Genomic DNA, 17,366 nt, shown 5'->3' with positions numbered 1-17,366 from the left:
TGCATCAGTGAAAGAGTAAATCATTGTATAAAGATAAAGGAAGTCATGGTTTGAAATTTCTTGTCTCCGACTCTAACACAAAATTAATCCCTCAGACTTGTATTTCATTTAGTTTTGTATTGTATTTTTAATAAATAAAATAACCTCATTTATTAAAGGCCACCTTTATATACTGAACTGTAAGCAAAGTATGAAATAAAAAAAAAAAGTATGACAATTTTAGCCTTGATCTTTAATTGGAATTCACATTTGACAATATGTGCAATACCAGGGTGATACTTAATGCATCAATTCTCCCAAATTCTGTTGGCAGACTTTCTGCATTGCGTGGAATATATAGGTTACTTAAATATGTAGCCCGCATCTCATAGCTTCAATTAAATACATCCCTATTTGATGAAAATAAAACCTTACTTTAACTTGCTGGGAGCACAAGAACGTTAAGACTACTTCCCAAGACTTCCACCTTTTTCTAGTAATGTAATGTAAAGAACAAACCACTCTATCACATGTAACCAAAACATTAAAAATTACTGGAAATATCAAAACATAAATTACTAGATATGATGAAGTGAGACAACGTTCTCACATTTAAATATATAAACTATTCATCGAAAAGAACAAAAAGGTGCTCACAATACCAACTTACATAAGAAGTTGGTTTTGCCTTTTCAAAATACAGCAGCTACTTTGGATACAGGATATACAGTTTAAAAGGAACAAATCTTTCAATTTACGTAGTTATTTTCAAACTAAAATTTTTAAAAGCAAGTACTACACTTTTATTTCCCATTTATTTCAAGCCTCAGCAGACATTAACAGGGTTATCAAGATTATGATGTCTAAACTTCTTGATTTAAGAGAAGTGAAGCAAATGTAACTAACCTGTTCATTGCTATCAAGGCTGTTAGATTTCACAATATCAGATGCCAGACTGACTTGGGCTTGTGCAAGTTCCTGGGGAGCACTCTGAGAGTTTGGCATAGGCGGTAAAGGAGCTCTCCGTTTCTTCGGCATTTCAGATGGCAGAGTGTTTGAATCATACTGCTTGCTAACAGTGTTAGATCTCGTGATAAATGTTGGCCTTGGCTTGCTCATCAATGGAGTTGCTGGGGCACTCGCAGCCTTGGGGTGCAGGGGAAGAAAAAAAAAAAATCCAAGTTACTTATACTTTCTGGAGAACAAGCAACAGTATTGATTGCTCAATATGAATATGTTTCTAGAAGTTTTGCTTATACAAAGTTACATCTTACTTGTTCTCTTTTCTTCTTGCTTCGTTGAAAAAAGCTGAAAAATCCTTTGTTTTCTTTCTCTTTCACATCTAAGTTTTCAGATTGGTAGGAGTCTAAAATAGAAAACAATAGTTCTAGATGTTATTTATTGCACAGATTATTTCTCCTGCATTCTTACTATTTCACTGTCTGTCATAAGCCTCCTGGAAGGATATACAAAACACATCATAAATCACCTGTATTAATAGTTTTTCTAAACGGTGCAAAATGAACAGGTTTCCTACCATCCTTGTTCTTCCTGTCTTTCTCAGAACTCGGAATAGATGAGTTTCAGCTGCTATTAATACCCCCAGCACTTAATCCAGCCCATCCCACTTGTCATATGTTCTGGTTCGTATCACAAAGGCTGTAGAAGGGAAAAAGAGGATCAGCCTCTCCAGCTCTCAATTCCTAACAGTTTAAATTCATGGCAAAGGGTGAAGTGGGACAAGCGAGGCACAAGCCTGCACATGGTACGACTATGGAGAAAGATCACTGAAACACCTGATAGGTGCTGCACACGTAACTGCGTGGCAGTCATAGCAAAGACAGTCAAGTCCATTCTGGTATCTTGCAGAATTTATCCTCTTTACACCATCTTATTCATGCAGACAGACTGTGAATCTAAAGGTTGTCGTCTTTTAATTTTTACTTTGACTTTTTTGACTTGACTTTCTTAAAGAAGTCCCACTGAATGCAAATGCAATAAGCAACAGAAATCAGCAAGGCCACGATGGGCTCTTGGTACAAGTATCAATATAAACGTGACTGTAAATTTAATCAATCGATCTAGGGTAAAACTATGCAGAAATACTTTATATATAGCTGGGTATATCCACTTCTGTATTATCTTTTTAAATATGCATTTACGATAGGACAGAGATAATTACTCATGTCACAGTTAAGCAGATGTTATAATAGGAACGGATGGTAATGTCACTTAAGTGCTACAGTTTCACCGCCTATTTCAGTAAATCGTACCTTGCAAAGACGGTAAATTTAAATCAACTGGTGATGTGGCTACAGAAAGACAAAAAGAAAGACAGAAAATATGAATCTGAATCAAGGATGCAGTTATAAGTTACAAACAGAAAGCCAAGCTGAATCTTCAACATTAGGAAAAACTAACTGGGTACTTTCCTGAGGTAAAAGGATGTGTATCTTTACTACCTAATGCTATAAGCCATTTAAGCACTTGAGCCTGGAGACATGCAACACAGACTGGAATCTTGTAAATAAGGAGAAAGGGTCCACTTATATTTCCAAAGGAAAGAGGAAAACTAGTATATAGAAGAGTTTGCTCTGTAAGTTTTGGATTGTCAGGCAGTCCAAACTTGGAAAACAAAGAGAAATGTATAATTAAAATATAATCGGAATAAAATAAGATTTGAATTTAAATTCTATTAAGTAAAGGTATACCTTACCATTTACTCTCATAAAGAAAGCTGAAAATTCAGAGCTTTGAAGCTGTCTGCAAAATTGAAGTGCTGCACTACTTAGTGTCATGAGAACTGAAGCATATCTAGATTTCCTAGTGGGGCACTGCCTTGTAGAAAGCGTATATGCCCTTGCATTCTCTCCTAAGGATTTTTGGCTGTTGATTCCAATGAAGCACACATCATACTGTGCAAAAGGCAGCTCTGCCAATCTGGAGATGAAAGCAGTAGCCAGACAACAAACAAGACAATGCACTATGGGCACATGCAGTCCAAGTAACATCTTTAGGCAAGTAAAAATATGTTGTTTTCCAGTGAAGAAGATAAAGATATTTCATTTTTGTTTTCTCCATGGTAAAAGGACATATTTTCCAAATCTGTCATTCCCCTGTTCTTCAAGATAACTGGCCTTTGGGAAGTAATCGAGAGCACTCTTGAAACTGTAACCACCAAGTGATAAGGTTACTGTATTTAGGTCGAAGGGGGGAAAAGACACACAAAAAAACCCCAACAAAACCCCCCAAGTTTTAAAGCAGAAAGGAAAACATGCAAATAGAACAGTGGTCAAGAACAGGAACGAGCCAATATTACTGCATTCTATATTGAGGTAAAATTTCCTGTGCAATATGTCTGAAACAGAACAAACCACACTGTATAGATTTTTAATCACAGTACAAGAAACCCTTCATGAAAAAGACAGGCTTACACCCGAAGTTAAAACCAGGCATAGGAATTTCTGTACAAATATAAGAAAGTTAGTTCATAGTGCCCCTGTTGGACCACGATTAAAAAGAGAATTATCATTCCTTCACAATCTATAAAATTAGCAAACAGCACTCAGAAATATACATAAACACCATCAGAATGTTCTAAGACTTTTAAAATCTTAAATAATTTTAAAACAAAACTAAATTTCTCTAATGTTTCTGTGCTTTTCAGCTCATCATGATTCTATGTCTTTTCTATGAGCTAAGGGAAATACAGCGTTGTTGGTCTTTTTGGGGAAGGGGTGGGGAAGGGAAGGAAGGGGTTGCCTTTAAGTGATGATTTGTACTTAGCCACCTTTGCTGGTACCTAACACTTTGTTAGAAAATAAAACCTTTATATAGCAGTTCTCAAACATAAGTACAGGTAAACTTGTTCCGGTTTCAATTTTGTGGAAGACTAATGAAATATATACTAAATTGCTAGAAATTAACTTCTTCATAAGTAAAAAAACCCCAACAAAGTGTATACATTATTGAAATAGTAAGCAATTATCTTTCCTGTAAGTGCGATTTACAAAAGTTATCTTACCTCGACTGATATCCATGGCATATAATTCTCTTAGTCCAAGGTCATTAAGAGATTTTGTCACATCAAGGGGTTCTTGAGACTGGTAGTTCTTCAACAGCAGGGTGTGTGAAGGATCAAACTCGCATTTACTACAGATAATTGGTATGAGTTCCTGAAGGGGTGAATGTGGACTAACTCTTACTACCGTCTTCTGTGTCTTCTTGTAGTTTATCACCACCCTGACTGTTTGCTAAAGAGAAGAAAGTTCCAATAAATACCAGCACAAATTCTGAAACAACTGGCATTTTTATAACAGCCTTACAGTAATCACACGGACTCCCCTTATGGCCACCTTCACCAGTGTTACAGATTCAGTAACATTACAAGAGAAACTAAGACCCAGTTTGCGATTCCCTTCTACTCAAGGAAAGGACACCTGAAGAGCCTGCTGCCCCTTCAGCATCCGTCGCTTGCCTGCCCAGCGGGGTGCAGGCCTGGAGCGGGAGGCCCTGCTACTCACATCAGGCAGCTGTGGAAGTCGGGCAAGGACCCCGAGTGCCTGTCTGTGCACGCACGTAGGTAGGATGAAGGCAAAAGGGCAGCAGAAGAGCTCCCCCGGCCCTGTGTAAGGGCTTTAGATAAATTAAGAAACAGTAGTTTTCTATACAGCAGACAAGGTGGGAGGAAAGAACACCCAGAAGTTGCTTTAGTACTTCTAAAAGGTCCTGCTTTCTTAAGGTCGAGTAACAACAAAAAAGTACAGTACGTATTAAAGGAAAATGAACATACAATCAGAAGGGCATATATATCACAGCGTGACAGATGGTACAAGTTGGTGATTTTCTGTTTGGGGAAGGCTGTATTCAGCCACGCTTCATCTGCAGAATTTGTCAAAAGGACAGTAAGGCGTGGGATTTCAAATAATATTGTAACGTTTCCTTCTTTCGGCAGCAAAGACGTTTGCTGCAACAAATCGAGATATATTTTACCTAAGAGGAGGTTATCAAGAACATGGAGCCAAGCATTTCACAGGGGTGCACGGTGAGACGATGAGAGACAACAGGAAAAGCTGAAACAAGAGGCTGAGCTACCTGCTCAACTTGTTGTATACAACAGTGATTCCAATTTCTCAATATGCTTTCATTTTAGTTCTCACCTCTGGTATAACTGGAGCAGGTTTCTTCTTATCCATTTGTTTTGGCTTTACAATCACCTTTTCCACTTCAAGCATTCCCACTGGTGTGTTGGGTTTGAATTTAATCTGGCTATTTTCTGCTGATACCAACTCTATAGTGTAACTTGATGGATTTAAATGATACTGTGCACAGAGAAAGATCAGCAAGTCCATCATGGGCTTCCTGTAAAAGACAAATGGAACTGTCACAACAGATGACAATTAAGCAGGCGATAACAAAACGTGCCGCTAAACATTTAACTCAAGTCATCCTTTCCCTTCCATGACTAAATAATTACTGCCAGGCACCAACTTTAAATACTTTCAACATAAAAAAAAAAAAAGCACCAACCCCAAAAAACCACCACTAAAAAGAAAATGAAACCAGCTTGCACAAAAGTATGCCAAGTGCTTGAGCAAAGGGGGAAATTTTTTGCTTGTGTGAAGAGATGCTTTTCCTGAGGTCAGCAGGGAGATGTGGATTAGCCACCTCATTTGACATTTAATGGAAACTGTAGCAGTGGTGATAAATGCCCTGCTATTCATTAAGAACAGTTTCCTTCCAAAGCTTGAAATTCTTATATCCATTCTGAGGTTACAAGGGACTTTATTTCCAGAAATTCTGAGCATGAGCCATTTGGAGGAAGCAGGAGAAATGAAGTTTGAGGAAGTCACCTTTTAAGGAGGTCTTGCATTAGGGATCCCAAAATGAGAGCCAGGTGTTTAATACAGACAGGGGGAAAGAACCTAAATGACAATATAGTAGTTGAATGCCATTTCTTGAGAAGCTCTGTGTGATACAACGGATGTCCTTTTCACAATGAAGTATGGCAAACCGAATCTTGTGTACGTAGTCACTAACTGTATGTCCTTATTCTCTCAGTGCTCAATGAAGAACATGCAGGACAGCATATTAAGATAGGCTGAACATTCCCAGTTGCTACTGGAACAAATTTATTAAAGCTGCACTTTAAACAGAAGCATCAAAGAAGTTTAAATAGACCAAAGGTAAGGAGAGTATCCTAACTTTGCATGTCACAGCAACTGAATAAGGTTATAGTACTATCAGGTCACTGGAACTGGTCATTTGTCAATAATTTTCAGAGTTGGGTAATCATCTGTAAGGAGCATTTCATTTCGACACCCTCTGCATCTCTCAGTTACAGCTACAAACAGGGAAATCTATCACCTGCTCTGTCTCACAAGGATATTATGAAAATGATTTAAAAGTCTGTGAAGCAATCAAATGCTATGTTGAAAAGAACACTGAAGTGTCTAACAGAAAATTAATACAGGGTTTGGCTGGTATGGCTTTATCAGAAATCTTAAAGTCTAGCTGTAATCTCATAACAGATGCAAGTATTCTGGTAGCACAGCCAAATGTGGAAATAGATAGCTTCTACAAAGAGGCATCAAGCTAAGCAGAATTCTAGATAATATAAAGATTGTGAATACATTTATTAAGTAAGAAGTTAAAAAAGACTTTTCATATGATATGGTTCTGTAAGAATTAAGAATGACTCAATGTTAGAAATTACTGTGAACACTGTTGTGTGTCGTCCCCCCCCCCCTAATTAACCCTAGAATATCATTCCTGCTTTCACTTGGTCTTAAAGAACAAGTGCTCCTTAAGCAAACTGTCTTCCAATTTCTAAAAGCGGGGCTGGACTCTCTGGGGCACATGCTGCACTTCCAGAAGACGGAAACAGTTTGAAAGCTGATAGATACAGTTACTGTAGACCTGTTACTTTTTTTTTTTTCCCCCCAGAGGAAAGTTTCTGCCTGATTAAGCGGCAGAATACTTGCCTCAGGAGACAAAGGCAGGAGAAACAATAAAACCAAAAAACATACAGAAATGATGATCCAGGGTGTCAAAAAGCAGCTAGCAGACGGTCTGAAGAGGTATAGAAGAACGTAATATACTCCTGTGCCTTCATCTAGATGATTTATATCAGCCTGAGGAATACCATGAGAAATGCATTGAGCACTGCAGAAAAATAACTATTCCTCCCTTTTCACATAGCTACACCAGAGAGTTTATTTCAATTCTTCTCTCGCATATATCACAACCTGCTCCAGTTAGAAGAAAGAAGAAGGAACTACTCTATTTCTTGTACTTCTAACCCCTAATAGAACAAGTACATCCATCTCACCCTAATAAGAGCAGAGCTGCAAATGCAAATCATGTCATTGCCCCATTTCACTGAGGGCAGGGCAGGGGAGGGGAGGAGGGAGCCAGAGCAGACAGCAGACACTACTTCTGCAATGACCCTTCTGGTTATCAGCCTATCCAATAAGTTACCCATTACTTTTTTTCTGGTGCCTTTTTATACACCGACTAGCTTTAAAAAGCTGCCCTTCCTCTGGCCTTCAGTTATCGGAGAAGGGTAAGACCACCGAAGATGACCAGGACGAGAATTCACAAGCAAAGATCGCAGAAAGCCGTCCTATGGAAATGCACCACCATGACAGGGGCAAGCCCTCACGTTAACCAGAGTCACAAGAAGCGACAGGATGATAAGTGAGAAACATAGCTGCTCACAAACAACAGACAGGTACATGCAAATGAGTACATGGACACAGTGATTCAGTGCAAATTTGCTTTCCATTGGTACTTCCAGAAATGACCTGCTTGACTGGAGGATGCTAGACTAAGTCCCCCCCTCCACTGGGGGCCAAGACACCTTCAACAACTGCTTTACACAGATATTCCTCCAGTGATACAAAAAGCAATCTTTTTTTGTAATCACATCCTCCAACACTTGTAAAACTATCTTTTGCGAATACATATATGACAGTAAATTTAACCACTTGCATAAATAATATTTAGTAAAAACCCAAAAAGTGCCCATCAGCTGCCTCAGAGTACATCAGCTGCTTGTCCTCCTTTATCTAATTTCAGTACAATCTTTATTTGCAACTTCTTTAACTTCATTACATTACTTAGTTTTCTGGAAATCTTTGATCATAAATTTATTTATGTAGTCCTACACCCCTTCATCCCTCATCTATTTTCCTCTGGTTATTCCTACCTGACTAAATAACATGAGTAAATAAAAAGCGGCTAATAGCAGCCTCTCGTTACATCACATAACTGATAGTTAAACGATGACCTTCATCTAGAATGTATCAAACCGTGTTATGTTTGTAACCAACAGTGAAAGGTGTCACTTCAAATACCGGATCAAGTGTTTAAAGGAAAAATGCATCAAGTTTCTACACTCCTCTCCGAAAACGAGGGCTAGAAACTTGCTACTTTAAAAAAAAGTTGAGATTCTTACACAATCAAACTTCAGGAACAAGGTCTTCCCGTCATGAGACTCACAGTAAGCACCACTGAACAAACAAAATTCTGTCAGTAACCACCAAAAGTATTCCTAGGTAGAGGATGAAAAAAAAAAAAAACCAAACCCAAACCCAAAAATCAAACCTACACAGAGTTTGCCTTTCTATAGATCTCTGATTACTTAAGCCTATAGGCCTATAGCTTCATGGCCTTTCTTGCAAAAATATTTACTAATCCTATTCTCTAAAGAGAAAGAGACATTTGTTTTCATGGAGAGCAACAAAAAACCCACCAAAAGCCCCAGAATTTGTTACTAACAAATGTAAGTACAATAGGTTTTGAAAAGTAGGGCAACACCACAAAGCTTGTTATTCACTAGCTAGCTATACGGAGTAAACCAACAGTTTATTAAGAATACCCTAATGACTGAAAATACTCAAAAACGGATCAAATGGAAACTCACAAAGGACTCTAAGAAAACAAATTCAGCAAAGCTAAGGTCTCTCTGAAAGGCATCTGAAACTGAAGCCCTAAATATGCTACCCTGTAAAACTATCTGTTTGACATACCATTTCCAAATAAAATGCATGTCACTATCATATTGGCCCTTGCAATCTCTAAGTTCATTTACTGATGCATACAACTGAAAGTAATTAGTCAATTTTGAGAAAACTTTGTCAAACTCTGCATTTCTTCCTTGTGGGAAAACAAAAAACTAACTTAAAATTATCAGGCTGCTAAATAAAATAGTTCAAGTTATATTTTTCTTCTTTGGCTGCAGAAAATTCTTCAGTCCTATGCTGTATTTAGAACCAGTGAAGAAGATTCAGAAACTTCACTCTGAAAAACATTCCAATTAAAAAAAAAAAAAAAAAACAAACCAAAAAAACCAAACCCAAAAGCTTCACTCGTTCCTTCCTCTGAACAGTGTACCTGCAATTCCTGCCACTCCTTGCTCTTAACATGTTTTTTTGGGGGGGTTGTTTGTTTGTTTTTAAGTAACTGCCCGGACCCCGCTACAGGAATCCTGGTGATAGGAGAGTGCAAATGCCACTGTCAGATTCTGAACAGATGAACTGAATCACTATCACCAACTACTACAAAATACAAACCGGTGTCTAGGCTTAAATTAAAGAATCCATCCATGCCTTAAGTTTCGGAATGAGCTATTTCAGCCTCCTTCCTTTTCTCAGTCTCTCGGTTTTTTGCTTCAGTTGCCCGTAGAACAACTCAAAGATCAAAAATTGTTTTTTCTTGTAATCTTTTCCTCTAAAACCCCCTTTGGATTTCATTCTGATCCTCTTCTGCCTACTTCTACTCAATCAGAATATTTATCTATGTAACGTCTTGCTTTGTTCTACATAGCTCTTGCTATCCACTATGCCCAAGCAGGGATCAAACCAACCCAACTTCATCTGAGAACAGTAGAGAAGTTTCTTCTAGTGGACTAAAAGCATTTGAGCACATGGCTGTACAAAGTCACAGTTTTGGTTTTTCTACTATGAGATTTTAAAAGATATTCTCACCTCGGGAGCTTTGAAGCTGCTCATCTCTTATTACGAACGGGGAAGAGACAAATTAGCAATTTATCTGCTTATGTCATTTCTAGAGGGATCTTGCCTATTTGTCCACAAAATACGACTATCAAGGCAGAGCAAAACTAGAAGAAAAGATAGTTTGAAGTATGTTTCACGGTGGACTGCAGGTCCTGCACAGTATCTCCCCTCATTCTGAGTGAGCCTAGCAGCGCTAATATAGGTTCCTGTTTGTAAGAGGGCCACTTATGAAATCAGTCACGTACAGTATCTTGATTGGAAAAAAACCAAAACAACAGTAACTGTGGGATAATAAAACTGATTGGGAAATGTGTGTGCTTCCTGGAAGCCTGTGAGGCCTGTCTTGAACACTGAGTAATTCTACACAATGTAATTTGACCGAGTGAAGATATATGCAACATTCCTTTCTGGCACTTAGTTCTGAGCAAAGATAGAGGGCACACGGTACACATAAGTGTGGACAAAGGGAATAAAAAAGAAGAAAGAGACCTGCATGACAGTGTACAGATGCAGTCTCACCTTTAAGAAATTTTAAAAACAGAAGGCACCATATTTACAGATGGCAATATTCCTTGCTGTAAACAAGCTAGCAAGAACACCATAAAGCATCATAGTAGTCACCAATTATTTCAGAAAATTTCTACTGAGAAATATAACCTCAGATTTAAGTTATCCTGAAAAATCACATGGAGTCTGGGGCGGGGGGTGGGGAGTGGAATCCACAAAAGCTCATCCATTGCAGCTCTAGTGAAGAAGCTGGTATTTGATGTCTAAGCAACGAGCTCATGAACTCTAGCAAATGACAAAGCGTGCAAACAGACTCGAGCCACAAAAGCCTTTATCTCTCATTAAGAAGTGAAGTAGGTGTAACTACACATTTACATTACCTGGTTTAAATAAATAAATAAATCCGGCGTGTTTGCTTTCAGTAGCAAGGACACTGGTAATACACTAACACAAGCATAATATACAAATAGTTTCTTCATTTCAGCTTAGGAAAGCAACAAACTTGCATCCTAATTGCTCTGATCCATACAAGGCCTTGCATAGGAGCCTTCTCAGTAGACGTGCTATGATAATTAATGTAACATTTTAAGTCCCAGGATTTATGATTTCAACTCACCAGTGCATGTCGAGGTCTTTCTGAACTAAAGGTGACTTGAGAGTTATATGCACAATCTATACTACCAATTAGCAGACTGAAATATGTATTTCAAATTAAAACCAGCTTAAGCAAAATATATTTGTTAAAAGTTTTCCAAAGCTGTAGCTGGAAACTATTTCTTTGAAGCATTATAGATTTTGTCTGAAGCGATGACACCTTTTTTTAGGACTGCTAGTAGTCTATAGGTAGTAGTGCGGAGCAAGTGCTGAGCACCTGATTTTGTACCCAGATAGGATGCAGGAACTCATCTTTAAGTCTAACAAGGAAAACTTATGTGGGAAAATTCAGTGACTCATACAAACCAGTATTTTTCTAGAGATTTGCAGTGACTGGAAAGAACAACAGGTATGGGTACACATCCCGATAGGTGCCATACAGAATTTCTGAATCTCAAAAAAACAGTCTTCCCAAAAGGTAGGTAAATGTATAAAGTATATGTTTCCACACCTACCCAAAAATCATAGTCGAATCATAGAATCATTTAGGTTGGAAAAGACCTTAAAGGTCATCAAGGCCAACCGTTAACCTAGCACTGCCAAGTCCACCACTAAACCCTGTCCCTAAGCACCACATCTACACACCTTTTAAATACTCCCAGGGACGGTGACTCAGCCACTTCCCTGGGCAGCCTGTTCCAATGCTTGATAACCCTTTCAGTGAAGTAAAATTTCCTAATATCCAGGCTAAACCTCCCCTGGCGCAACTTGAGGCCATTTCCTCTCGTCCTATCACTTGTTACGTGGGAGAAGAGACCAACACCTACCACGCTACAGCCTCCTTTCAGGTAGTTGTAGAGAGCGATAAGGTCTCCCCTGAGCCTCCTTTTCTCCAGGCTAAACAACCCCAGTTCCCTCAGCTGCTCCTCATAAGACTTGTGCTCTAGACCCTTCACCAGCTTCATCGCTCTTCTTTGGACACACTCAATGTTCAGGCTTACACAACTCATGTATTTTTCTGAGTGATTAAAACCTGGATGAAAGCTGAAGTAAGCTACAGCAAGAAAAGAAAATTAAACAAAAATGCCATTCTGTGTAGCTTACCTGCCATTAACTGTAGTATACTTGGTCACATCTCCTGGCAGGACCACTGGTAGTTCAATATCTTTATCGATTACATTCTCTTTCTGTTCCATGATGAGGTTGGCTGATGCTGTGTCATCAAATGGAGAAACAGCAATGGGTTTTGTTTCAGATGGAGGAGGTGGTGCTTTAGATTTTCTTCTGAAATAAATGGATAAAAATTAAAAGTCAAGTATGTATTTATACATATGATTCCATACTGGCAAACTAACAAGACTCAGAACAGGAATGAACCACACTTAATTCTTTTCACTCAGACTGTGTAAGTGATACGTGCAGGGAAGGGACGAGAGAATATTTTAAACATGCTATCAGTGGTGATAGATACCTTAGTCTATTGTATCTTCTAACGTATAGATTAAAAAAATCAAGCCCAATAAACATCAAGCCCAAAACAAAAAGGTTTTTTTAATATATATTAAAAAAAGTAAATTGATTACTTTTTTTCTCCCTTGGGTTATGCAAAGGACCCTATTTGTGCTTTCTCCAAATACATCTACTGGATTAGTATAAACAGAAATACCGTACCATGCAGTATGAAGCCAAATTGCACTGACAGTATGTTTAATATATAGGATAGACAGGCAAGGGAATAATCTCACTCTTCCTCCCCAAATTCTTCTTTTTATTATTAAAATCATTCAAACAAATCCTACCAGCTCTAGTCAATTTACTTCTGTACAGTAACAAAATAGCAGTATAACCAGTACTACTGCATTGTGACATTTCTTGACATTTCAGTCACAATACGCTTTCGTATTTTCCCCTCACCTATGCTGATTTCCTATTTTAATTTTCTCACTATCCTTTCCCACCCTAGTGACAAGCCAGTGTACTGCTGAATGCAAAGAGTGATCACTAAATAAGTTTCACTTATTTCACTTAAAAAAAAAATATCCAAAATGGTATAAAAGGAAAACTCTCTACATCTCTTAATATATTTATGTTACAGTAAATTCTGAAGGCAGGACTCTCATGTCCTACAACATATAGTCCAGCATCCCCTTTTATTCAAATAACTTTCCACAATTCACCAATGTTGTCACAAGGAAAAGATACTATTATTAGGAATTTCACCATTAGGAACAAAACCAAAACACACTGTGGAGATGTATTACCTCATGAGAACTTTCTAATTTCTTATAAACATTCTTTTAAAAAGCTTGAATGGAGCCACATTCACAGGAAGTTAAAATACATTTCAAACAATAAATAAAGGTTCCAAAAATATGCTTGCACTTTGGATTCTGGAGCTGTACCAAAGTTTCTTTACTTTAAACATAACCAAAGAAATTAACCTCTGTAATTGTCCTACAGAATTAAAACAAAAGATCTAGTGTACAACAATTAGAAACACACATCTTTCTTGGGAAAACAAAGTTTAAAGTCACTCACAATAAAGAACAAACAAGGTCCAGAGCAGCATTGCAAGACGACTGTGTAATGAGACTTCACATGACCGATCTGTTGCCGAAAGTGCTTAGAGTTTTGAACTTCAGAACTCCATGCTGAATAATTAACTATTCACAGCCTCTCAGAGCTAATCAGGAGTACTTACAGACCTCCAAACACGCTGAATGAGGATTCACCATCAAATTTGATACCTCCTCTCTGTTAATGTTTTAAATTAGTTTTGGTGCACTCCACATACAATTTGAGACGTGTGGCGTTAGCTGCAAATTTAACTTTGGTCTCTACAGCAACTCGCCTGGGTTGTTTCTGGGTTATGTGAATATTGCAAAATGTATGAATCAAACTTTGTTTTACTCCTCCCCCACTATTTTTTTTTTACATGATTTTTAGCTTTCATATAACTGCCAAAAAGAAATTATTAGCCAATACAGAACATCAGTACAACTATTACCCCCCCCAAACTAAACACTCACCCTATGACATGTTATTAATACCAAAAGAAATCCAAACCCAAAGTGAAGCAGAACTGCTTTTCCCCTTCTATACTCATTCTTACATCTTTAAGTGACTTCAAATGACCATTAAAGGATACTTACTGCAACTGAACTCAGAATTTAATCCTTGCAGACTACATGCCGCAGAAAGATTTGTTTGCAAATGCTAGTGGACTCTATTTTCCATTAAGCAGACGAATGCAATTTCATGGCTGGAACTCTACTATCACTAGAGAGTGCTCAATCACACACAGCAATAAATGCACGGTCCACATCAGTAAAATGCGGCTTTATTTATACAGCGTCTAACTTACACTGTAGAGAGCTAGAACTGATAAAATACTCGTCAAAACTTGTGTGCAACAGCTACATAGATGAAGTTCCATGTATTTATAAAGAACACATACACACACACGTGGGGTCAGGCAGTCTAACAAGGCTGGCTGAATCCCCACATACACCACTGCAGAGCTACGTACCCTACCCATCTCTAGCACATCTGCATGTTCTTTATGGTTAGTTATGCTTACATTTCCCACCCCACACAAAGGATGAAAAGTCTCCAAGTATACTTTCTCACAAGTTATGCCAAGTTTTTGGCAACGTCTTAAAAACAACGGGGATCCCAGTACTTTCATTTCCTGTTTCCAGATGCTGTGTCTCTTTTTTCTTCATTTTTCACCAGTTCTCTCATCTCTCATTCTTAGCCTAAAGTATTCACATTTGGTCTTACAGCTTTTTTGTTTCTTGAGTTTGTGTCTCTGCCTTGCCACAGGAGAGGCTGCCTGACAGGTAACAGAAGCCCTGCACTCCCAGCACCCCACATCCCAGCTGGTACTGGGCAGCAAGAACAATTCGAGTTACCATGATTACATCTCAAGATGCAAATCAAAAGCAGCAAGTGACAGGATGGTGGAAATACACTTGCAGGGGTAGTTTTAACCTACAAACCCTCCCCTCCTCTTTTGCGCTATGGGGCCTCCAAGCAGCCGGGTGACACAGGTGATTTCTCTCACAAAGGCATCCTCCACACACCATTTTATTCAAACACAAAAAAGTAAAACCAGCATTATCCAAGTAACTCCAACTCTACACCATCATTTCAAACACTTATGCACCGTAAAGAACAAACAAACAAAAGCCCAGTTCTCTCTTGCCTTTTCACCTCTACCAGGTACCCAGCAAACCAGGAGAGCTGCTGGTTTTTAATGAATTTGCTAAAAAGACAGAGAGAGTGGTTACGGTAGTTTCTTCTCCTGAAAATGAGGAAACCCTTGATTTTTAGTATGTCAAATACAACCATAACAAAGAGAATAAACTCCCAATCATATTAAGAAAACACTTCAGAGGTCAGAAAAAAAGTGTTCCGTAAATGTGCTCACCCACAGCACCTTTCCTGTTCAGATAGCTTCCAGATGTGCTAGGAGCTTTCTAAGTTTCAAAGTAAACATTAGAAGGAGTTAGGACAACCAAAACCACACTCTTTATTTTCATGGCTACTATAGACCTAAAGGAAAGCTGCGGGAAGAATCAAACTACAGCTTATTTAGCTATGACATAGAGGGAGTTAAAAGAGAAATTTTAACCAAATAAGGCCACAACCCATAATAAGAACTCTGGAAATTGTGCTGCAGTATCTATCCTACACAATGCGGGTCCTCACTCCTTCCTTGTCTCCATAGGTCCCAGCCCTGCCAACTGACTGACCTTCCCTACACCAGACATTAAAACTGCCAGTCCCAACTCACCTGAAGGATGTGCTCCCCACGGTTTATCACCAGATCAACAATTCCAGCTACGTATTACGCTGCAACAGCTTAAATGTCATCTTCTGTTTAATCAGTTGCTTAAGACAAAGCAGGAAGGGGGGGTGGGGGGTGGGGGGAAATCTTCCCTGATTCTTCCTAGCCCTAGAAAAGGCAGCCAGAGGGACACCCACAACACCCTCACGTGGTCCCACAAACACAAGCTGGTGCAGCCGGGCAGAGTTTGTATTTCCCTTGTTACCAGTGCACCTGGAGCCCACTGCTTATGCCAAATCTTTCAGCTAGCCCTCATCTTGTGAGATGATATTGTTCCCAAGAGAATTGATTCATATCGCTCAGAAGTTTAAATTTCTGAAGTCCCACCTGCGATTCCCACCAGTCTTTGTGACAGAATACAGTTCCTGTAAAGACATTAAAGAATTCTTTCAGCCAAATGCAGATAGAAGACCTCATCATTTTGTTAAGAAAAACAATACATCTTTTAAAATCAAATGCAAGGCCACAAAGTCAATATTTTATGTGCTTCAGATCCCACTTCTACAGAATAAAGTGTCATTGCTGTATCTCAACATATTTCCTGCTTGCCAAAAAAAATAATAGTGTCAGTGATCTGAATGTGTGGAAGCCCTTTTTAAAATAAAGTTCTGGTACAGTAAATAAATAAAGCATCTATTTATTTGATTTTCAAAAAAATTCCTGTTAGAAAGTTACAAGCCGTATATTTTTAACTATCGGTAACTAGAGAAAGGCACTTTAAAATAATGAGAAATACTTGAACTGACAGTGACCTGGATATTCCAGTTATCACCAGCACTTCCTTTCGATAAGGATCACTTTCCCCAAAATAACTGGAGAAAAAAGAGGAAATCTATCTGCTAGATTTGTGCACAACCAAAGGCGATAGCATAAAAAAAATCCATCTCTTCAAACCTTGATATCAAGGAATATTAACGTTTACAGCACTTAACTTCCCATTTTGAACACAATTACATGAGACACTATACAAAGACAGCTTGATAGCCCTCTCACTGAAATTATTTTGGATCTAACCTCCAACATCAGAACCATCTCTCAAGCTTTCTACAGCAATCACCTAGGACAGGAAAGGTCATAAGGGACCTCACCTTCAATTCAGTCATCTCTCAGGTACTGAAAAAGTTCATTAAACACAGTAGAATAAAAGCCTTCTAATGCATAACAGATAGACTTAAGTTTGTTAATTTGAGTTATGGGACCATGAAGAACACTGGTTTATACAAAGAGCAACTACACATTTTTTTTTTAATCAAACTTTACAAAATTATATATGCCAAAAGTACAAGCAGCACTTCATTTTATTTTCACTCAAAGTCAGAAAAGGATCTAGTTCTAAGATCATGTCACGAGAGGAAAAAGGCCACTGCAATAAAGCTTCTTCTAGAGCTTTTCTTGCCTTTGACCCCGCACCCCAA

At 38.4% G+C, this 17,366-nt stretch overlaps 1 protein-coding gene across 5 annotated transcripts in view; it reads right to left on the bottom strand.

The window, feature by feature from the left end:
• The window catches only part of COBLL1 (cordon-bleu WH2 repeat protein like 1), an 88,763-nt gene that overhangs the window by 26,731 nt on the left and 44,666 nt on the right, over positions 1-17,366 (bottom strand). For 4 of the 5 annotated variants that reach the window (XM_075511610.1, XM_075511606.1, XM_075511607.1 and 1 more), the window contains exons 2-7: positions 12,204-12,383; positions 5,139-5,340; positions 4,004-4,232; positions 2,253-2,291; positions 1,254-1,345; positions 886-1,125 (exon numbers count right to left, since the gene is read on the bottom strand). In XM_075511610.1, the coding sequence (XP_075367725.1) occupies positions 886-1,125; positions 1,254-1,345; positions 2,253-2,291; positions 4,004-4,232; positions 5,139-5,340; positions 12,204-12,295 (894 nt within the window). In that variant the 5' untranslated portion in view covers positions 12,296-12,383. The remainder of the gene's footprint in view (positions 1-885; positions 1,126-1,253; positions 1,346-2,252; positions 2,292-4,003; positions 4,233-5,138; positions 5,341-12,203; positions 12,384-17,366) is intronic. The other variant, XM_075511608.1, reaches the window with a different exon arrangement.

The sequence above is a fragment of the Mycteria americana genome, chromosome 9 (genome assembly GCF_035582795.1).
Source record: "Mycteria americana isolate JAX WOST 10 ecotype Jacksonville Zoo and Gardens chromosome 9, USCA_MyAme_1.0, whole genome shotgun sequence".
NCBI classification, from domain to species: Eukaryota; Metazoa; Chordata; class Aves; order Ciconiiformes; family Ciconiidae; genus Mycteria; species Mycteria americana.
The sequence above is the reverse complement of the archived record's forward strand: the minus strand, read 5'-3'. Positions and strand labels throughout refer to the sequence as shown.